Raw genomic sequence first — 23252 nt, 5'->3', positions numbered from 1 at the left:
GAGTAAAACTCCTTAGCACAGAGTCAATGCTGAACAAATACCAATTTGGTGGTAAGCTCATTTGTAACAGAGGCTCACGGGAAAGTGTGCAAAGTTCACTGATCAGGCTTGGACAGGTACCGAATTAACTTTTTCATCAGCTAACTAACTTATTACTAAATCAGAATGCAAATACTCTGCACCTTTAATTCAACTACTTCAAGGGTCTCTTTGGAGTGCAGGTGAGGTGCTACTTTTTGGCTCTGCCTCTAGAGTCAAATTGCTTCAATAAGGCTCTAAAAAAAAAAAAAAAAAAAAAAAAAAACCTTCTGTATCCAACTCACAGCTCTTGTTAGAGTGGAAGGAGGGGAGAAAATATATGAAAACCCGAGTCGTAATTATATGTGACACTGCTCCTTTAGAAAATTCATTTCTATTTTCTTCCAAAAAAAGTATCCAGGAGCCTAATCAGGCTGTAAGTAACACAAATCCGTGTTGTTCTTTTTAAAGAATTAGGTTTCTATGGAAAAGGTCGAGAGGCCTTGGGGTCGCGTCCAGAGTGGTTAAGTTTGAAGAGGCGCTGAGATTTTTAAAGAAAATGGGCAATAATATCTCCATAAAACTAATCAATACTGCGCTACACAGGGAGTACTTGTCTGGAGCTTAGGAGTTCGGCAGAATTCTCAACCTATTTTAAGAGAAGCAGAAATAGGCGAGGAGAAAAGCACCCAAGACGTGACCCAAAGCCCTCGCCTAGAGACTGGGGAGACGAAAAGCAGGCAGCAGCGAAGCCCCTTACGTAATCCTAAAAGTCGAAATGGGTAAATTACAGTCCCTCAGGTACCCGGGGCCGCTCTCGCGAAGATCTGCAACGGCGGACGGGGCCCACAGGCGCGCAGCGAGGAGCCAAGGCCTGGATCAAGGTCTGGGAATGACGCCCTGCAGCTCTGCGCCAGGGCCGGGTTAGGATCCTGGAAGAGCGGCGCGCGCAAGGTCCCGGGAAGTGGGGCGGGGCCTCAGGACCAGAGTGCGCGCGCACCGTCCCGGGAAGCGGGGCGGGGCCTCGGAACCAGAAGTGGCTGCGCGCGCATGGCCCTGCTGAGCCCGAGACTGGGGTATGGGGACTTGGGCGCGAAGCCCATTTCGAGGGGGCGGGGCACGGGGGGCTTTAAGGAGCGCGTCCTAGGTGTGGGTCTTGGACGAGAAGTCAAGGCCAGGCTGAGACACGCACTGGTCAACTCCAAACTCAAGTAAGACTGAGTGGGACTGGGGTGTTGCACGAGGCCGAGTGAGCTGAGCAGGTCAGAAGCTGGAGGCCTGAATACCAAAGGCTCCCTTAATAGAGGGGGTAGTTGGTACGTGTAAACCAGATGCGAGCCATGAGGAGGACAGAATCTGGTAGCTAAGGCTCGAAAGGAGGCTCGCTTCAGATTTTTTGTTTTAGAGAGCAAGGCCACTTGAGAAACATTTTAAAAGGGGGAGAATAAGCTAAATATAACCTCCACCCATCTCTGGGGATCCTGAGCAGCCACAGAATGGCATTATCTTTGTTCCTACCATAGATTTGCTTTTCTTCTCTGCATCCTCCCCCCCCCACCCGGCACTGGGGGGTAAAAAATTTATAGCCTTGTTTGCAAAGCAAAACCATTTGTTCAACTACCCTTTTTTTCCAGTAAGTTTTTTTTCTTTTTTCTTTTTTGCAGGTCTGGGGATGGAACCTAGGGGCATTCGACCTCCAAGCTACACCTCCTGCCCTATTTTTTATTCTTTATTTTTATTTTGAAGCAGGGTTTCACTAAGTTGCTAAGGCTGTCCGTGAACCGTGATCCTCCAGTCTCAGCCTCCTGAATGCTGGAATTACAAGTGTGCGCCACCACACCCAGCTAAATAAATTTATTTTAAAAATCACGCATTTTCTCAACCAACCCTGTCTGGCATGTGCTTTGACTTCATATACAGAAGCCATGAAATAATATTAGCAAATGCATACACCATGCTATTACTTGGCAGACACTGAAGTGCTTTTCACAGACCACGTATTTGCTCTTAATCTCAATCCTGGGCAAGGACTACTTTTCACCTGCTTTTTACATGGAGAAGACTGAGGCAGAGAGTACAAGATCAAGTTATCAACTGGCATAACTCCTTTAGTGCGCCCTCAATACAGGGACCAGAACATTCCTTTGCTGAAAACTCTTCAGTGCTACCTTTCCTCATGCTGTGGTCTGCAAAGCCCTGCACATGGACCTACCTTAGCTCCTCTTCCCACGCTCCTGCTGAGGTCTCCTTACTCGGTCTCCTTACTCAAACCTGTTGCTTCATCTGCCCATAATCTTCTCCTAGATAACCTAACCTGCTCACTCCCTAGGCCCCTTTTAAGTCTTTACCTACTGTCACCTCAGCAGACCTTCCCAGATCTCCTTAAAAATTGCAACTTAGTGTTAACACTTGCTCAGTGGTAGAGCATGTGACTAGCTGGCATCATCCCCAGCACTGCAACAATGTCAAGAGACAGACAGACAAAAAGCTAAGAAGCTTCAACTCATCTCTATTTCTTTCCATCACATTGTTTCCCCATGACACAAACCTCCAAATATGCTCTGATACAGTGGAGTGCACTTCTCCACTCTTAGCATATAAATTCCAGGAGTCAGGATTTGTACGCAGCACTCAGCACAGTGCCTGGTCATGACTGCTCAATAAATACGCATGAGATGGACAAGGAGATATGGAGTGAGAAGTGAGGTGTGGTCAGCAGAGTACAGAAGACCAAGACAACAGCACAAAGTCAGAAACAAGAAGAGACTGAGCCGGGCGTGGTGGCGCACACTTGTAATCCCAGCATTCAGGAGAGGGAGACCAGAGGATCAAGGTTTGTGGACAGCTACAGCTACTTACCGAGGCCCTTTGCAACTCAGTGAGACCCTGTTTCAAAAACTAAAGAGACAAAAAAAAAAAAAAAAAAAAAAAAAAGGACTAGGGGTGGTAGCTCGGAGGTAGAATGGCACTGAGTTCCATTCCCAGTACTGGGAAAAAAAAAAAAAGAGGGAGAGACTGCCCTATTACACTCTATCTCTGCCTCTTCCTGCCAGTAAGTTTATTGAGCTGTATAGGTAGGAACCAAAAGGTGAAAGAACCAGCCCTTGCTCAACAATGATATAACCAAGTAGTTGGAAAAATAGAAGGGACACAGAAAACCCTAACACTATCACGAACAGGATCTAATCATTTACATAACACTGCTCCACAGCAGCAGAATACAGCTCCGCTTCAAGTGTCTGCAAAAGACATGACCTGGCCTGTGAAACAAATTTAAAAGAATTGGAGATATATAAAAGGAAATTTTTCAAATGTAGAAACTAAGTACTTTTAAATAATCTGAGTCAAAGGGAAAATGCTGTGGGTCTTGAGAGAAATAAAAACTAGCTGAGTGAAAATGAAGCATATTAAAGTATGTGAGACAACTAGCAATGATCTGAAAATAAAAACTATTCATAATCATAAAAATTTAGTAGTAAATTTAAGAAAAAAGTGCAAAACTTGTAAACTGAAAACACTGATGAAAGAAAAATATGGAAAACACTGATGAAAGAAAAATATGGAACAGCTGAAAAAAACAGTCAAAATTGCAAGAGCCAGGTTTTTGTATTTCAAAGCAACAACCAAGACTGTATGGTGGCACTGGAGGCTCATATGAATCAACCTGAAAATCCAAAAGTAAGCCATCACCTTTAGTCAAATGATTCCACAGCAATGAATCAGGAAAGAAAGGTTCTTCCTTTACGTATTGTCATTTTCCAAGTCCTGGTTATGATACTGTATTAATATAGAACACCAAGTCAGGGCCTTAGAAATATTGCCAGTTCAGACCTAAGATGGGAAAGAGTTAAGAGTTGCCCAACTCCTCCCCCTAGTGGCCCATGAGCAAGGGAGCAGACACTTCTGAAAGAAAAGCTGTTCCCTGTGCAACCCATTGTCAAGATCCAGGAGCTCTCCCTAATGTAAGCAAGAAAGAGCCAGTTAAAAGACTGAAGAGAGCTGAGGGACAGTGTGTAACTTAAGCACCTTGCTAGGTAAATAAATTTCAAACTTCCTCCCCTCTCCAAAGTGAGAACGAGAACATAAAAATTATGTGAGCCCTTTGAGGCTCAATCCATGATTTTGTCAACTGAGCCACTTACAGGTAAATAAGTAGAGAAACCTGTCTGATTTTTGCCTCTTGGAAATCCTATCTCAGAAATTAGAGAGAAACTCAAGAAGGGGGACACTGAGTCTCCTAAGACATAATTTTGCAAGGAGCTTATTACCAATGGAAAAAACTGGTTAAAGGGAACATGTGATATCCCTTTCTTACAATGCATGCAAATCAATAATTATTTCAAAATAAAAAGGCAGCTTGGCATAGTGGCATATGCTTGTAATCCCAGCATTCAGGAGGCTGCTTAGTGAGGCCCTCTGGAACTCAGTGAGACCTGGCTTCAAAAAAAAAAAAAAAAAAAGGGCAGTTATTAAAAAAGGAAAAAAGAAGACCCTGGTTCTAAATAAAAAAGTATAAAAATAGGTCAGGGAGTGTAGCCCGGAGGTAGAAGGGTTTCCAGGAACCCCAGAACCAACAAAAAAAATAAAAATAAAAAGGTAGAACTAAGAAAATATACCATTTTTATTTTTGCTTATAGGACTGAAGTTAATGAAGGGTAGACTGAAATATTTGACACAACTAGGTTCAAGCTGTAGATATCTACCTCCTACAGAGTGGCAAGTTCAGAGCCCAGAAGGTAACATCATTCTAATGGCCTCAGGTACCTGACATCTGTCCTGCTAATTCAAATCTAGGAATCTCATGTTAATGTATCCTTTCAAAACACCTAGTTATCTACTGAGAACAATGCTTTCACTTTCTAGATATGATTTAACAAGATATACTTGGATTTAAGACAATATCTTATTAGATAAGTGAAATTTTTGGTAGTCTGAAAGCATGCAAAAATAATGGAAAATGGCATTTCCAACCCTTGAATTTTCTTGTCATCCACTGTTTGGAAGAAAAATGGCTTGAAAAGTAACTTGTATCCATTTCTGGTAAAGAATGTGTTCATCAGGCTGCTCAGTGGTAAAACATCTATGTAGTATGTTTGAGACCTTGGGTTGGATCTCTAGCACTTTAAAAAACAAACAAGAATGTCTTCAAGATTTTATATTATTTTATACTACAATATTTTGAGAAAAGACCTTTGCTCTGCACAATAATAAAAATTACAATTAACATACACCATCAAGATATATAATAACATGTCATTTTCCAAAAATAATTTTAACACTGTTAAAAAAAAACACCCACCTAAAAGTGGTTTTTAAGCTGTACATTTTCTTTAGAAGATATTCCTATGTTTTAAGTCAGAAAAAAAAAAAAATTTAGGTGAGCGAAAGTTCTCTAAGGGAACCTGGGATTTGTTTCATCAGTTATACTGTCTTCTTTTTTTTTTTCTTCTTTTCCGAAATGCCTACCATCCCTACCATCTTCCTCTTCTCAGATGACACTGGCCTCTTTCCTTTGGTTGGCTTATTACTGTCACCAGTTAAACCACATTTCTTTGAGATAGGTTTCGATGTTTTTTCTTCTGGCACCATGTCGGCAGATTCCTTTTTGCTGATTTTGGACTGTTCTTTACTTACTAAAATACAAGAGACAGTGCATGTAAGACTTTCCCCTATGAATGAATTAAACAGAGGCTTATAATAAAGTTATCTGGATATCCTCCACTTTAACAATTTAAGAGTTTAACTGTTCAAATCTTTTCAACAATCAATTTCATTTACCAGGAGAAGGCTCTGTTGCTGGAGGAAGGATCTCTTTTGTGCCCCTGTCTAACCACACTCCAAGACACGTCAGCCTGGCATTAGTGTTCACTTCACAGAGTAAAGATGGGAGAACTTTCTAAAACAGAAGGGAAAAAAATTTTAAGTGACACAAAGGAAACTTGAGTAATTATTTTCTTGTTCTATAACCAAGTTATAATTGAAAATTTATTATACAATCATATACTGCAAAACAGTGTTTCAGTCAATGTCAGACTGCATACACAATGGTACATTTCACATAGACTGTGTAAGGTAGGCTATACCATCTGGGTTTGTGTAAACACACTGGATATTCATAGGATGAGGAAATCACCTAATTTTGCATTTATTAGACTATAATCCCACTACTATATTTTATATATATTTGGAAATGATCTGCTATTTTAACTCATGATTGGTTTGACTGTATTATTCATAGAGCCAATTTCCTAGAAATACCCCAAAATTATAAATTCTAAGGAACTGGACTATGTCTTGTTCATTTCTAAGGCTTAACAAAGAAGCTTGCACAAAAGTACACACTCAAAGAACAGTATTTGCAGAATGTGTTTAGGAAAGAATAAAGAAAAATAGACTATAAGGAGACTACAGAGGAAATTTTTTTTGGTGATCTGGTTCCAAACTATTGTTAGTTCTATAATCAAACAGGAGCCTCCAAATTGTTTTCGGTAATTGCAGTCTTTTAACCTTGTTACCTTATAGATAATCCTAATATACAAAAAATAGGGTTTTTTTTCTGATTAGAACAGTGGAAGGTGACCCAAGATCCTATCAGCTCAGACTGACAAATGCCAACTCTAAGACAGTTCTGTGTGAAATTTTAAACTATTAATATCAATCATATTGAAAAAAGTTATAAAGCTTAAAGGTCTATAGTCTTTCCCTTAAGAAAACTGACCTCACTTAAAGTGACACTGATAGCGATACTTGCACTGTATTGTGCCCGGACACTGACCTTATCCTGCTTAAGCTTCCACATCTTGATGAAACCATCACTTGATGCTGTAACAAGAACACGATGCTCTGGAATTTCAAAACTGAACATGTCTTTTACCCTAGGATAAAATATTAATACTATAAGACATTTTCTTTCTTTCTTCTTTTTTTTTTTTTTTTTTTTTTTTGGTGGTACTGGGGTTCCTGGAAACCCTTCTACCTCCGGGCTACAATCCCAGACCTATTTTTATATTTTTATTTGGAAACAGGGTCTCTTAAACCAGTGTGGCTGGCTTCGAACCTGCGTGATCCTCCTGTCTCTGCCTCCCAAGCACGGGGATTACAAGCGTGCGCCACCACGACCAGCTGCAAAAGACATGTTCTCCTAAAGAGTTTATTATAGAACTTCTATACAAAGTCTCTTGCTTTTCAGTGCTTCAAAAGTATTACCAAAATGCTCAATGAATTGTGCTTTAAACTATAGATAGGCTTCACATTCCCTTTAGTCAATGAGTTATTTTAATGGTAAAACTGTCACCTGTATTTTAAGGAGATACTGAATTGATAATAACTATAAGTAATTAGGTTATCAAAAAAAAAGATATCTAAAACAAAGCCCTCCCCTCAAGGGTTCCAGGTTCAATGAGGAAAGACAACAGAAGGGATGATTCAACGCCCCTTGAGGCTTCCACCCCTCCATCTCTCTTGCTGACCTCCTGCAGTACTTTCTCTCCAGCCTTATGGAGACTGCCCAATTGGCCTTTCTGCTTCTATTCTTTCCCCATAATGGCTTTCTTTTCTCCACCCCCTTCCACTAATCCCCCCATGTTATTTTCTAGGGATTGAACCCAGGGGCATTTTACCTCCAAGTTATACCCCCAGACCTCTTTTTTAAAACAGGGTCTCACTAAGTTGCAGAGGGCCCCGATAATTTCTCCAAGCTGGCCTCAAACCTGTAATCCTCTTATCTCAGCCTTAGGAGTATTGGGACTATAGGCAAATGCCACCACCCCAGCACTAAGTTTTCCTAAAGGAAGTCAAATCATGTTACTTTCAGGCTTAAAACACTATAGAATTACAATGTGCTTTGAAATGAGAGGTAAGTGGCTGGGAATAAATGAAGCAACACTGACCCCAAAGTGACAACTGCTACAGCTAGAGGTGGATCTATGGGATGAGGCTAGTCTGCCTGCCTTTAAATTATTCCACAAGTAAACAGAATGAAGGCTGGGGACATACCTCTGGGTAGAGTGCTTGTCTGGCATGCACAAGCCCTGATTTTCATTCCCAGCACTGACCTCCAACCCCAAACAAGGCAAACAAAATAAAATTTAAGACACAGTGTAAAATCCAAATTCCTCACCTTGGTCTACAAGACAAAGCACCATCTGGTCCCTACCATCCTCCCTCTTACTCGCTAAGACAGAGTCATACACTATTCTATAACACACCATGCTCTTCCTTGTTCCTTAAGGCTGGGGAGAATAAGTCAGTAAAGCACTTGCTTAGTCCTTGAGGCACTAGTTTCCATCCCCAGCACCATAAAACAATAAACTTTCTTTTTTTTTTTTTTTTTTGGTGGTACTGGGGATGGAACCCAGGGGCCTTGGGGCTACACTCTCCTACCTATTTTCTATTTTATTTGGAAACAGGGTTTCTTAAGCCAGCTAAGGCTGGCTTTGAACCTGTGCGATCCTCCTGTCTCAGCCTCCCAAGTGCAGGGATTATAAGCATGCGCCACCACGCCCGGCAAACTAGCTCTTTTTTAATCCCTAAGTTCTTACTGTTCCTTTCCTCATTATCCTATTACTTTTGTTATTCGTTAGCCATTATACGTTTTTCTTTATGATTTATTTATCACCTCAGTACAACATAAACAAGCACAACTACTGTCTTTTTGTGTTCATTATTAAATACCTAGTGCATGGCTGGAGTTGCTGCTGTATGGCAGAGCACTTGCCAAGAATGCACGGGGCCCTGGGTGCCATCACCAGCACCACACAAACCCAACATCAACCCAAGTACAGTATAGTATGTGTGTGTGCGTGTAAGTATGGATGGAACACAAAGGTAGTCTCTCTGAGCCTCACCCACAGCCCTATTTTATTTTGAAACAGGGTCTCACTAAGAGTGTCACTAAATTGCTGAGGCTGGCCAGGAACATGTGATCCTCCTGTCTCAGCCTCTGAATAACTGGGATTGCAGGAGTGTGCCACCAGGCCTGGCTCCGAGTGCAGTACTTTATACTGGATGTTCAATGAATATCTGCTGGACCGAATGAAAACAGATGATCAGATATCCTTCTTAAGTGTTAGCAACACTTCCTTGAATGGGTACTTTTCTAAATATAGTAAAAAAGATAAGGCCTGTATTAACAATTCTGTACTGACTGAAGGATTCTAAGTACTTTCCAAGACAAATCTCTTAAAACAATTATTTTTTGGAAAATAAGAATTAAGACTTAGTTAAGATGTACAAAAACTTGCTAATTCTGTATGTTCCTGCCTTTTTCAAAATTACAATAGAAAAGGCAAGAACATAAAAGTCAGATGAACTGGGTCTGGGCCTGCTTGATTGCTTAACAGTGGAGTCATCTCAGCTAAGTCGATGACCTACTTACTCTGGAATACACTCGGCATTAAGTGATGGAACCCAGTGTTGTTTCATTTTTCTTGCAGAGGTTAAAAAAGAAAGCAAGGAAAGAGAGACATGGGCCAGGGAAACAAAGTAAGAAGGCAAGAGTGGTCAGACAAAGCTCAAGATTTAATTTCTCTAACATGCGTGATTTCAGGCTCTGAGTCTAACAAGCTTGCTTGAGAAAATGACTGACCTGATAATAACTTCACTACTTTTGCAATACAGTCTTTGGGTTTTTTTTTTTTTTTTTTGGTGGTACTGGGGTTCCTGGAAGCCCTTCTACCTCTGGGCTACACTCCCAGACCTATTTTTACATTTTTTTATTTGGAAACTGGGTCTCCTTAGCCAGCGCGCATGGCTGGCTTCGAACCTGCGTGATCCTCCTGTCTCTGCCTCCCAAGCACGGGGATTACAAGCGTGCGCCACCACGCCCGGCACAATATAGTCTTTGAAGACACATGTCCTATCATCAAGAGTCCAGATATCCTATACATGTAGACATGTTTGGTTATCTCTGCAGTAGGCAGATACTTTGCTTTATGAACCTATTGTATAGGTAACATTTATTAAGACTCTACATATACAAACACAAATTAATTTAAAAAAATACCTGTTTTCATGAGCTTTAAATTCACAGAGGCACACTAGTGAATCACAGTCAAAAAACCTTACAACTTCTTCATCTCCAGCTACGGCAAGGACAGAGTCCTGGGACAGAGAAAAGAAATTAATATCCAGAACGTCATCAGCAGTTCTCACCATTTCTATAAACTTGCACCACTGAGCTCTGTAACTTACTGAAAGAAACGTAACAGAGGAAATCCTCTTTTCATTTGTGATAGTGCCACTGATGGACGCAGTGTCAAGCTGATAGATGTCTATTTTATTTAGTATGACAACTACATATTTTTCTCCACTTGGGGACCATTCTACTATGTGAGCATCTGTAAGTTTAAAAGCCAAATAAATTTTCTAAGTAAAAAAGATCAGAGTAATAATTAAGACAGAATATTTAAATTGCGCATTTTTATACCCATTTTCCTGTTTTATCTTCACAACAAGCTGATGGCATACATTTTACAAGTTAAATTTTAGACAGTAAGCTGAGCTCAAAGAATTATTGATGCTCATACAGCTGGTGTTTGGCAGTCACAGAAACCCAGATCTAAACAGTAAAAGAAAGTAACCTGAAACACTTGCTTTCATCGTATGTGCCATCATGCAGAAAATAAAACATAAGAATGGATGTGTATCCATTCACATCATACAATCACAAACTATTGTAAAATATATTTCAAATAAAAATGCTCACTTTGTTTTATATTCTTTATGAAAGCTGATCTTCCCTCCACAAGATTCCATGTTCTGCAAAACAGAAAGCTTGCTTATTTATTAATTTTTGGCACCAGGGATTAAATTCAAGGACATTCTGCTGAGCTACACCCCTAGACATTATTATTTTGAAACAGTAACTTTGCTAAGTTAGTTGGACTAGCCTCCAACCCACGCTTCTGTTTTAGCCTCCCAAGTACTAGGATTGCAGGTATGGACCATCATGCCTGGCAGGAAGCTTGTTTATAGCATGACCATTAACTTACTAAAGAGGAAAGCAAAAGTATAATCAAGACACGCTGGATGACACTTTACTAAGTATATGAGGATATATGCGGGGCCTGCCGTTTGTATTATGGCAATGTTTTCCCATACCCTTTTACTATTTTGTACCCACTGTAGTTTCAGAAGGTTTCCCCTCCTCAAACATTTCTCTCTAGGACCATCTTCCTCTCTGCTTCAGTTTATGATGCCTGGGGCATAAGAGCATGTTTGAATATAGGTCATTTTTATTATCCTTCCATTATGAAATGGCTCACTAGCTTTCCCTTAAATCACAGTATCTTTAAAAGGCTGAAAATTGTGCAACAATACAGAAACACCTATTTTTTTTTTTTTTTTTTTGGTGGGTCTGGGGTTGGAACCCAGGGGCATTCGGCCTCCGAGCTACACCCCCTGCCTTATTTTTTATTTTTTATTTTGAAACCGGGTCTCACTGAGTTGCAGAGGGCCTCACTAAGTAGCTGAGGCTGTCCGCGAACTGCAATCCTCCTGTCTCAGCCTCCCGAATGCTGGGATTACAAGCGTGCGCCACCACGCCCAGCTAGAAACACCTAATTATTGTAGTAAAAGATAAAACTTAGTAAAAACCCCCTTGGGCGTGAATGATTTACCTTAGTGTCTTATCTGTACCAACTGACAGGGCCAACTTGCCAGACGGATGAATAGAAAGGAAAGTCACATGTCCTCTGAAAAGAAACCAACAATTAGTCCCCAACTTGAGTGTAACATGGAGAATGCTAACAGGAAGGAGCCGACTCACTTGTGTGCTTTAATTGACTTCAGGCACTCCCATTTCTTTGCATCCCAGACACAGATGAGTCCGTCTTCTGCTCCACTGATTAAGTGCCTGTTGCCATAGAATTTTAGGCATGTTATCGTGCCTGATGACAAGCCAAAAATAGGGAAAATTACATTCAATTTGAACACAAATCCACTTCTGGTTGGAAGGCTACTCTACATTAAATAAAACATTGGGCTGGAGAGGTAGTTCAGTGGCACAGAGCTTGAAAGCATGCACAAGGCCCTGAATTCAATCCCTAGTACTGGGGGGAAAAAAAAAAAAAAAAAAAAAAAAAACCTAGTGTCTTAATATTACTTAAACTATTAAATATACTACTAAACTCAGTATTATGTGAACTACTGCTTAGTATTAAGCTAAAAAAAAATCTTAGGTGAAGAAATTACATTTTTTTACATAAGAACTTAATAGAGTTTTTGTCTGTTTGGTTTGCGTAGTACCAGAGACTGAACCCAGTGTCTCCTGCATGCTAAGCAGATGCTTTATCAATAAGCTAAACCCTCAGCTCAAGAACAAACAGATTTAAGTTTGTGAAAACATTTCCATCAGTTTCTCCAGCTGTGGATACAGAATTGAGTTCATTAGTTCATTTTGTTACTTTGTCTCCATAATCATAAATTTAGGAGAGGGCTGGCTAAGTTATATGAATAGAAATCAAACAAAACTGCCTAAGCAGCTTATGTACAGCACCATGACACCGTGCCCTCATTAAAACACCCTAATCCTTTGATGTTTGTTGTCACTTTGCTTTAATGCCCTATAGTTGAGGTCAGCAAACACTGCCTGCAGCAACTCTAGCTGGGATCTGTTTTGGCAGAGCCAATTTTATTGGAAAATCCACAGTTCTTTCAGTTAAAGTATATGTGGCTGCTTCTATACAACAGCAGCACAGCTGAATATACTGTAAGCTATTTAGTGTGTAAAGCTTAAAGCATTTACTGTTTGGCCCTTTACAGGATACAAATGAAAACACCTGGGTTACTGTTTCCCATCTATATACTTCCTGGTCAGTCCTTTACACTGTACTTTAGACTGAATAATACTATGTGGGCTTATGTATATCTTCTTCTCAGAGTGGAAGCCTCTGTCCATGTTTTCTCTCTCTTTATCATCCTATTGGTTACTCTGGAAATTTGGTTTTCTCCCATCTTCTCCTCAGGACTCCATACGTTCCCAAGAAAAGACCTTACCTATTACCAAATATTAGAAAAGGAATTTACATTAAGAATGAAGAAACCAGAAACCCTAATTCATTCCCCCCTCATCTAAACTCTTAAGAGCCTTTATTAGTGTTGAATGAGTTTGAACAGAGCAGATTTATTTAGCTTAGTTCCTCCATGCCTAAGAGACATAGAGCCTTCCTTGTATGAAATGGGATTGGGAGACAAGAAAAAGAACATGTTGAAATCACTCAAAGCCTAGCTTCTGTTAAAGAGGAAGTCACTTGTCAGGAGAAGCCAAGCACGATGTAGTAGAAGGCAAATGTTTATCACTCCAAATTACTGCTAGTATACTGGAGTATACTGGTGTATAACCTCTGAAACATGAAAGAGAGGGAAAGGAAAAGGGCACTCAACTTTCCTGCCTTTCTTTGCAGAAAACCAACCCCCTTGGCCGAGTTTCTCCAAACTAAGTATATATCTAATTAACCCCACTATTTTGAGTTCTCCCTTTCCCTTTCCTTCTACAACATGTCTCTCATCTCTATCCCCCAGAAAAGAGCATAAAAAGAGCAACAGAGAGCATCAAATGTTCGATACTAAGGAAAGAAATTACCGAATTCAGTCTTTCTACCTCTTGTTCCTGCCACTATCCTGGGCAACTCCACCATCAATGTGGAAAACCCAACCATGATCAGGGAATTACTAATCCTTGACTTCAACTCCAGTGGCCTTTGCCCCATCTGTAGTTTAATCCTCTACATCTATAATCTTATGGTAACAGTGCCTAGGCTGTAGGTATATGGGACTGATACACAGAAGACACTTTTTACCTCCTGAAGGACTGTGAGCTACCTGAGGGCAAATAGCTACTTAGTTTTTTCCATTTCTGTATCTCCTAGCACAGAATTTGCTACATGAGGGGTGTAATGAACAGTCCAACTGAAATCAAACTGTAAAGTAGAAACACTTCCACATTATGCGATACAACTTCTTACCATTGTGATGTACTAATGCCCCATGGTCTATCTTCTTTTTCATGTCATAAATGTGAATTGTTTCATCTTTGCTCCCAGTGACTACAAAACGACTATTCACAGCCACGGCTGATAGGGAGGCTGTGTGAGCGTGGTGTGTGAAGTCAGCCACAGGAGTCCATTTCTGCTGAAGAATAAAACATGCTTAGTATCAGTCATGTCACAGTTATCTAGAAACAAATGGTTCCACGATCCATATAAATCTAATGGATCCTACAAATGGAGAGAAACTATGCAAAGACAGTTACATAAAAACAAAGAACCTGAGAAATGAATGAGGAATACAAGGAGGTAGGAGCAATAGTGATAGTGAGTATCAGGACTCAGGAATGGAAATGGGACTAGATACTTTAAAGTGTCATTTCAAATATTCAATTCTTTAAGATGTTTACTGGTATGTGAGATTCCACAACATTCATTTATTCAAATGTTAAAATTTTATTTGAATTTATTCAGTCAAATGACTGCCCAAAACCATATGCTTCATACTACTTCAGGCTACTGACATGTTGCAGGAACAAGAGCCCCTATTTTAATGGAGCTTCTACTCCACTGAAAGAGCTATAAATAAATGACACTACATGGAAATAAGTATGATGACAAGTCCTATAAAGAGCTGGACACGGTGATACGTTCCTATTATCCCAGTACTTTGGAGGATGAGATAGAAGGCTCACAGGTTTGAAGTCAACCCCACCAACTCTGCGAGACTCTGCTTCCAGATAAAAAATAAAAAATGGAGGTGTGGTGACACACATTTGTAATTCTTGTACTTGGGAGGCTGAGACAGAAGGATATGGGTTCACAGCCAGCCTCAGCTACTTAGACCCTGTTTCAAAATAAAGAATAAAAAACAGGGCTGGGGTGTAGCTTGGAAGTAGAACGCCCCTGGATTTCATCCACAGTACCATAAACAAACAAACAAACAAATGGCTGGAAGGTAAAATGACCCCCTGGGTTCAATCTCCAGCACACAAAAAATAAGAAAAAAAGAAAGAGAAACCAACAAAGTACAGGTATGTTTTTATTAGTACCAACACGAGCCATAGAGACTCACCAATGAAGTCTCACGAACCGTATGCTTACTGACATGTGACTTCTGGATTGGAAAGTGTGGCTGGATAGTCAAAAAATATGACAGAATACATACATACATACATACATACATACATACATACATACATAAAAGGGTGTTGTGAGGACTACTTGGAACACAGTAAGCAAGTTTACCATAAAGAAAACACATCCAAGTAGTACTCAAAATAGAGTTCTAGCAGACACCTGAATGAAAAAATTAGTATTTTATATTTGAGGGGTTGATCCTCATCCATTCCTAATGTTGTGTAAAATAGCAAAGCAAACATGAGTGAAAGAGCAATTACAGGATTTTGAATAGCTACATTGGCTGTAACTTATATCTATCATCTAATTCATTTTCCCATTTGCAGAAATGCCAGCCTCCTTTACACCCTGCGACCAATTTTGTCTCATTTGTCATTTTTAATGGATGTAAAATAACTGTACATTCATAATAATTTGTACAGTGTGCAAAAAGCAGACTAAGGTAACTAGTATATCACAAGCATTTATCATGTATTTGTGTTGAGAACATGCAAAACCTTCTCTACTAGCTACTCTGAAATATGAGTTGTAAACCACTGTTATCCCATTATGGGGAAAAAAAAAAAAAACACCCACTGTAAGTCATTCCTCCTACTCAGCTGAATGCCTGCACCGGGTCACCATCCTCTCCATTCCCTCCCTACCCGTTCCCAGCTTCTTATTGATAACCACTACTCTACTCTCTCCTCTGAGACTTTTTTCATTTCACCCTACGGACACTTTTATCTATGACAAAAAAAAGTTACCTCACTTTGCAAAAAATGCTTCCTTTGTGCTTTAAAAAGGTCAAGTTTTTACTCAAGACTCCCAAGTCTGATTCATCAATTCACTGGCGATCAGACAATAAAAAGCAGGCGCCGAAATGTTTACCTCTGCAATGGGGAACCAAACCTGCCCTGCCCCGTACCTTCTCGGGCAGTACCTCGGCTGGTAATATCTCACCTCGTGGTCGCCATTCGCCTGAGGCTCCGGGTGTACAGTGAACCCAAAAAGGACCTGCTCGTAGCTACCAGCGACCAGCTCCATTCAGCAACACACGTGCCTTCCCAGGGACCCTGAAGCAGGGCTGCGGGTCGACAAAGCCGGAAGTAGAGGGATGGGTCCTTCCTACGTCGGCGCGCTAATTTTACGTCACATCACAGGGCTGTCTTTTAGGCGCCTTATCCGTGGGAATGGTTTTGAAGCTCAAAGCCTAGACTTTCTTTCTCTGAGTAGGATAAGTGAGAGCGCTACGTGAGGAGATCCTCGTTTCAAAGAGAAAAATTTAGGGCAAAGCAGGCAAATTCTAAGGCGTCTTGCGCTCGGCCGTCAGAGGGGAGTGGGGCGGGAGGTTTCCTGCGCAAGCCCCTTATTTCCGCAGCGTCTCCGGAAGGGGCGGAGTCAGCTTCCGGCCTGGGCAGCGAGGGCGTAACCTGCGAGCTGCTGAAATCCGTAGCTTTGCCCCCGGGCGCTCTTCTATGGGCCACGTTTACGGGGTTTTTATTTCCTTTTTTCGCTGAAAGCAGCGGAAGGAGCCTTTCTGTTCTAACAGGGTGAGGGGTAGTGAGCTCTAGGGTGGTCCGCGGTCCTCGGAGCTGAGGGCGGCAGCGCCTGGGCTGTAGCGACAGGCAGTAATGAGACACTGGAATCGGCCCTGGAAGTGGTTTCCGACGAGCCCGCCTGCCAGGCCATCGCACGCCGCGCACCTTTCCTTCTAACTGGGTTCACCTGTCGTAACCTAGGGTCGCAGTAGCCACTTCACAGCATCCCTGGAGAAGGAAGAGGACTCTTCCCCCTAAGGGGTGCATCCTTGGTGAACAGTCCAGAAGGAGCTCTATTATTCCAGTTCACACCTCTTCCTGACCCCCAACCACCCCGTTTAGGGACAGAAATCAAACATTAACGAAAGCAAAGATGGCCTTTTACATTTGATGTTTTCACAAGGCTCAGAGATTGTGGGATATTTTAGAAACTACAGCTTTGTCACGAACTCCCAGTAGGGTTGGTCTAAAAAGCTTTAGACCAAGAGTTTTCATAAATGCTATAGCAGGTCGATTTGATAAGCAGGAGTTCATACACACGTCCACTTCCAATTTTCACACACAACTACTTTGAACTGTAATAAATCTTTAAGTTCCTAGACCCTTTATTTTCAAGCACGTTCGTTTTTTACTTGTGAATTATTCGAACGTATTTAAGTCAGGACATATTTTAATTGATGCTTTTTTGGGTCTTGTAGAAATTATTTCACTTTGGCCGGGCGTGGTGGCGCACACTTGTAATCCCAGCGCTTGGGAGGCTGAGACAGGAGGATGGCACAAGTTCGAAGCCAGCCTCAGCTACTTAGTGAGGCTCTCAGCAACTTAGTGAGACCCTGTTTCCGAATAAAATATAAAATAGGTCAGGAAGTATAGCCTGGAGGTAGAAAGCTTCTGGGTTCCATCCCCCGTACCACCAACCAAAAAAAAGAAAGAAATTATTTCACTTTGGACGCGTTGTCACTGCAGCAAAAGGCAACTTGGACTACCCTACCTATAAGTACTCCTTAGGCACTGTAGACAAACTAGTCACTCCAGTGGGAACCTTTGTACTAATTCACTGTTCTATACTATTTCCTTCAGTTGTTCCTAATTTTATTATGTTATAAAAAGTCTCAAGTTACTAGACCATGTAAACTCTTTTCTATTTACTGTAATTATTTCCTCCCGAGAACCACTGGGGTCAAAGGAGTATGACGGTGCCTCCTGGGCATGGGACAGAGAATGAGTAAGAAAGTAATATCTTAAATATGGCTTTCTGCATTTTGCTCTTTGACCTGCTAGTTTATTTTATTGTTTTATTATTTTATTTTTTTCTATTGAGCGGGTTGCGGTGGCACACGCTTTTAGTCCCAGTACTTGGGAGGCTAAGACAGGAGGATTACAGGTTAAAGGCTAGCCTCACCAACCTAGCAAAATAAAAAACTAAAGGGCTGGGGGTATAGTTCGGAGGTAAAATTCCCCTGGATTCAATCCCCAGTACCCCACAAATATTTTTATTGGTTAATTTTTATTCATGCATTGATTATACATGATAGTGGGATTTGGTATTACATTTATTTGTATATGCATATAGCATAATTTGGTTAATTTTGTTTCCCAGTATCTCCCTTTTCCCTCTATATTAGTTCATTTAAAGCAATACTAATAGTTTTGCCTATAAAAAAAAAATAAAACTTTCAGAATCACATGCTTTTTACTGTTGCTTCTGGAATGTCTTTTACACCCTGCCTTAAACCCCCAGGGAAATCTCAACTGCTGTTTCTAATGTGTTTTTTGAAACTAATTTAAACTTTGTATTGGGATAAAGTAATTTCTATAGAAATTAAGAGAAAAATTATTTTCCAATAAAGTGTGGTGGACCAATAAAGTTTATGCTAGAAAAACCAAACATGACTTGCAAACTGGGCAGCCCCCAAACCAGAGCAGATTCTGAGAATTCCCTGAACCAATGTGACCAGACAGTATAGAAAAATGGTGGTGTGATATTAATTTAAAAAAAACTGGCTACAGCTTAGTCCATTAACTAGTCTGTTAATTATCTGTTATATCTAGAAATCAGTTAATTGGCTACAGAGCCTCTAGTAACCGCAGCTCAGTCCTGTGATTTTATCAGTTTGGTCTGTTGGGCCCAGTGCAGGTATCAAATCCAAATCCATGGCCTCTCATAAATTTAACACTATTTAACACTTTTGCCTGCTGAAGTATTTGTTGAGTTTTAGAGGAGAATCTTAGGACTTGAAAAAGTCTTTTGCCCCAACCGGGAATCTTAGAACATTGTTGGTTCTAGAATGGAAACCAGAGTGTACGTAGCATAAAGTGAGTTTACTCTTTAATCAGTTAGAAATTAGCAGAACTACTCAAAGCTCAGCAGATTTAATATTTAAGCTTAGAAGTCTTAACACTTAAGATAAAATATTAAAATGGGGTAAAATTTTAGGCTATTATTTATCATGGATAAAATTTAAGGCTATTGAGTTCCTTGAAATGTACAAAACTGGATGTCAATTTTTGGAGAAGACTATTGATAACATTTAATTACATTTTCAAAAAGATTAATACCTCATTAGAAATAAAACTGACAATTTTAGATTATAAATGCTGAAATCGATCCTGAAAATGACTTTTTCAAGAGCTCACAAGTTACAGCCAGTATTGCTGGTGCTTTTTACATTTCCTTGACCTTGAACATTCTCTTTCATAGAAAACAAAACAACAGCATTTCACTTTATTTCACCATGGCAATAGTTTCACAACTGCTCCTGTTGCAGGTATTCATTGTCTAAAGGAAAACAATGCAGAATTATTTACCTGTTCAACTGGATTTGAACTGAGCCTCCTTTCTTTAAAACCTGTTCTCCACACACAAGATGCAAAAAGCCCATCTAATCTCATTGTGAAAACTGCAGTTGCCAAGAAGCAAGAAACTGTTGAGAGTTCAATAGTCAACATTAAAGCGCAACCAAAAAGTTTTTCTTTAGTTTTCCTTTTAAATTATTGATTAAAAAGTATTTTTGTACTTGAGCCATGCCATGATTTAGCAAATAGTTATTGAGTTCCTGGCTTTGTTTTGCCAAAATAAATAGTTTTCTATTTTGGTTGGTGGCAGGTTAAATATCCTGGACTAAGAGCAGGAGAGAGTAGAGAAAGATCAGCCCCATTAGAAATATCATGAGAATGTTAGTATTCCTGGTCAATTATCCTCCTTTCTTAATGTGAAAAGTGGTAACTCTAAATTTAGTCCTAACTAAATTTTAGTACTCCTAGGGTTACATGTGGTATTTCCAGAAGACTTTGTATGTCTCAGCCAAGAAAAGCAGAGATAGTAGTTTGTCACAGCTTTTCGTTGCTGTGACAAAATACCTGAGAAAAAGAAAGGTTAGTATGGTTCATAGTCTCAGGTTTCAGTCAGTAGTCACCCAGCAGAAACAATCATGGAAAAAGGGCAAAATCGTGCTGGAGGAAGGCCACTCATGGCATCCAGAAAGGTGCTGGGGACAAGATACAGTCCCCAAGAGTACACCCCCAGGACTCACCCCTTTCAACTAGGCCCCACTTCCTGCAGTTTCTACCATCTCCCAGTGTCCCATGCAGCTCTGAATCCATATTGAGTTGGTCCACAGATGAGGCTAAGGTCCTCATGATCTAGTCACCTTCCCAAAGCCTTACCTCCAATCACTGCTCGCCTTCAACACAGGAGCCTTTGGGAGACATTGCAGATCTAAACCACGACTGTGGTTCGCTTCCCTTGAATGCTAAGTCTGCTCTCATAGAAACTTGCTTTTCTTACTTTATGGAAGTAATCCAGGTAAGCTAAGAGACATTTATAATTAAGGGTTCTAAGAGAAAAACAATATGAACCCTTCCTTGTCATCGTCCCCTCAAAGTCCCTGAATGCCTCTGTTCATCCTGGAGCTTTGATCACAGTCTTCTCTCCTGAAGCTCCGGGCATCTTGGGTGGTTTTAACAGGGTACTCTAGTCTCTGCCTTCCGTAGCCTCTTCGCTGCCTTATCAATGTTCAGCTTCCTCGTTCCTTTCTACAAGTGAAACCCTCACCCATTCATAGCCACAGATCTGATTTTCTTTCTCTAAGATAAAGTCAGTTCTAATGATGATAACAAAAAATAAAAGTTTTTACAGAACGAAGTTTTAACCAATTTATTTTATTCGATGTCTAAGCTGCTTTAGTAGTCAGGAATTGTGTTTAACTTGAAAAAAACAAAACAACAGTGGCCTAAACAAGACCTTTGTTAAGTTTAAAAAAAAAAAAAGCAAAGTAGGCCAGTTTAGTGCTGGTAGAGGAAGTCCATAGTCATCAGGGCCCTGGACCTGTTCTTTGAGATTGTTAAAGAAAAACTTATGTACTAATACTTGTGAAAGCATAGTAGAGAAGACTTTGTTCAGGATTGTAAGGTGGGTATAAGGTCTTGTAGTTGGGGAGATTTGTTTACTTCATCTACAGTTGAAAATTTATAGCTAAGGGTCAAGGTGAGAATTGGTGGATGGAAGATTATGAGGAGCTAACATCAGGGTAAAGGGGGATTCTTGCTAAGCAAACCTAACAGGATGTGTAACGAAAATAACCCAGGGTGATCAGATGTCACCTGGGGGATAGTGGAGAATGAGGAACCTGATCACATATCCAGGGGTTTGGGCTGAACTGACGTAGCAGGGTTTGTTTGCTAAAACTAGATTTTATGAACAAGTGTGCAGATGGTCTTACATGTATAGAAGCCCTAGTAAAGTTTGGCCAAGCAAAGACTCTGTCAGGATCCAGTATTCTTGTGAATAACTTTCTCCCTTGATGTCACTTCATAGTTCAAGGCAGCTGCAGAGATGTTTTGGTTCCAGGTATCATATCTGTAATCTCCACACCAACCTGGAGAAAGACTGGAGAACAGAAATCCTATCTCCTTTATCTAAGCCAATGCCCTTTCTTCAGTCTTATTATAAGCCAACTTTCTTCAGTCTTATTATCTAGAGAACACACCTGGCTGCACCTAGCTGCAAAGCAAGTGCTAGGAAATAGTCTTTTCTTGGGCCTATTGCTGACCCCAATAAGATCAGGACTCTGTTATTAAAGAAACCAGTATTGGATGGCACTGGCACTATCTGCCACAGCGGTCAAGAACCTCTGCCTTGCATAAAGTAGGAGCTCAGCAAAAAATTGGTGAATGGTTGAATTATCTGCATTCATCATGTTTATTATTTTTCACATTGTAAGTAAATATAGAACACGTGTGTGTGTGTGTGTGTGTGTGTGTGTGTGTGTGTGTGTGTTTGCGGGTCTGGGGGTGGAACCCAGGGGCATTCAACCTCCGAGCTCCACCCCCTGCCCTATTTTTTATTCTTTATTTTGAAACCGGGTCTCACTGAGTTGCAGAGGGCCTCACTAAGTAGCTGAGGCTGTCCGCGAACCCTGATCCTCAGGTCTCAGCCTCCCGAATGCTGGGATTACAAGCGTACGCCACCACGCCCGGCTACATTATGTGGTTTTTTTTTTTTTTTTTTTTTTGGTGGTACTGGGGTTCCTGGAAGCCCTGCTACCTCTGGGCTACACTCCCAGACCTATTTTTACATTTTTATTTGGAAACAGGGTCTCTTAAGCCAGTGCGCGCAGCTGGCTTCGAACCTGCGCGATCCTCCTGTCTCTGCCTCCCAAGCGCGGGGATTACAAGCGTGCGCCACCACGCCCGGCTACATTATGTGTTTTAATAGCAGAATAGTAACAAGCTTCAGGGAAATAACCAAAGTGTCTTTTTGGACTCAAAGTTATCTTCTTAAATTTTGATGTTTTGTGTAGTTCTATTACTTACAGTGGTGGCAGTCAGCTAGAAGTGTATAATCTGAAGCTCCACTCCAAATCTGCTGACTTAGGATCTGACCTAAACATGCACAAGTAAATGTGTGCATGTCAAAGTTTGGAAGCACTGCTTGCCTTATCATGCCTTTTTTCTGAAAAGAAAACTGAACAACAAAAATATTTTCTTAAACCAGGCATGGTGGTGCACACTTGTAATCCCAGCACTTGGGAGGCTGTCATGGGAGGATAGCAGATTTGAGGACAGCCTCAGCAATGTAGCAAGACCCTCTACAACTAAGTGAGACCGTGTTTCAAAATAAAAAATAAAATAGGCCTGTAGGTATATCTCAGTGGTAGAATGCTTCTGGGTTTAATCCCCAGTAACACACACACACACACACACACACACACACACGCGCGCGCGCGCGCGCGCGCGTGCGCTTGTACTGCATTAACAGGATGTGTGTGTCAGGAGAGGGAGAGGGTTAGGGAGAGGGAGAGAGAGGGGAGAACATACTTCTCTCCTTTGTGATTTTGCAGCTGGTTAGGAAAACGGTTTCAATCTGCAGAGGATAAAAAGAAAGTCACCAAGTAGCTGAGGCTGGCCGCGAACCTCTGATCCTCCTGTCTCAGCCTCCCAAGTACTGTGATTGCAAAGCTACTTAGTGAGGCCCTCTGCAACTTAGACCCTGTTTCAAAATAAAGAATAAGCCGGGCGTGGTGGTGCACGCTTGTAATCCCCGCGCTTGGAAGGCGGAGACAGGAGGATTGCGCAGGTTCGAAGCCAG

At 40.9% G+C, this 23252-nt stretch overlaps 1 protein-coding gene across 1 annotated transcript; it reads right to left on the bottom strand.

Moving 5' to 3' along the window:
* Nucleotides 1-3200: 3200 nt before the first annotated feature.
* On the bottom strand, nucleotides 3201-16169 carry PAK1IP1 (PAK1 interacting protein 1; the record flags this gene model as incomplete). Its single annotated transcript, XM_080710273.1, has 11 exons — nucleotides 3201-3257; nucleotides 5485-5651; nucleotides 5797-5914; nucleotides 6794-6893; nucleotides 10022-10119; nucleotides 10210-10355; nucleotides 10724-10776; nucleotides 11637-11711; nucleotides 11786-11906; nucleotides 13983-14148; nucleotides 16086-16169. 11 exons carry the CDS (start codon nucleotides 16167-16169, stop codon nucleotides 3201-3203), a joined length of 1185 nt encoding a protein of 394 aa, XP_080566399.1.
* Nucleotides 16170-23252: the final 7083 nt, after the last annotated feature.

Source organism: Muscardinus avellanarius (assembly GCF_963383645.1).
Source record: "Muscardinus avellanarius genome assembly, chromosome: 14".
Taxonomy (NCBI): Eukaryota; Metazoa; Chordata; class Mammalia; order Rodentia; family Gliridae; genus Muscardinus; species Muscardinus avellanarius.
This window is presented reverse-complemented; position numbering and strand designations above follow the sequence as displayed.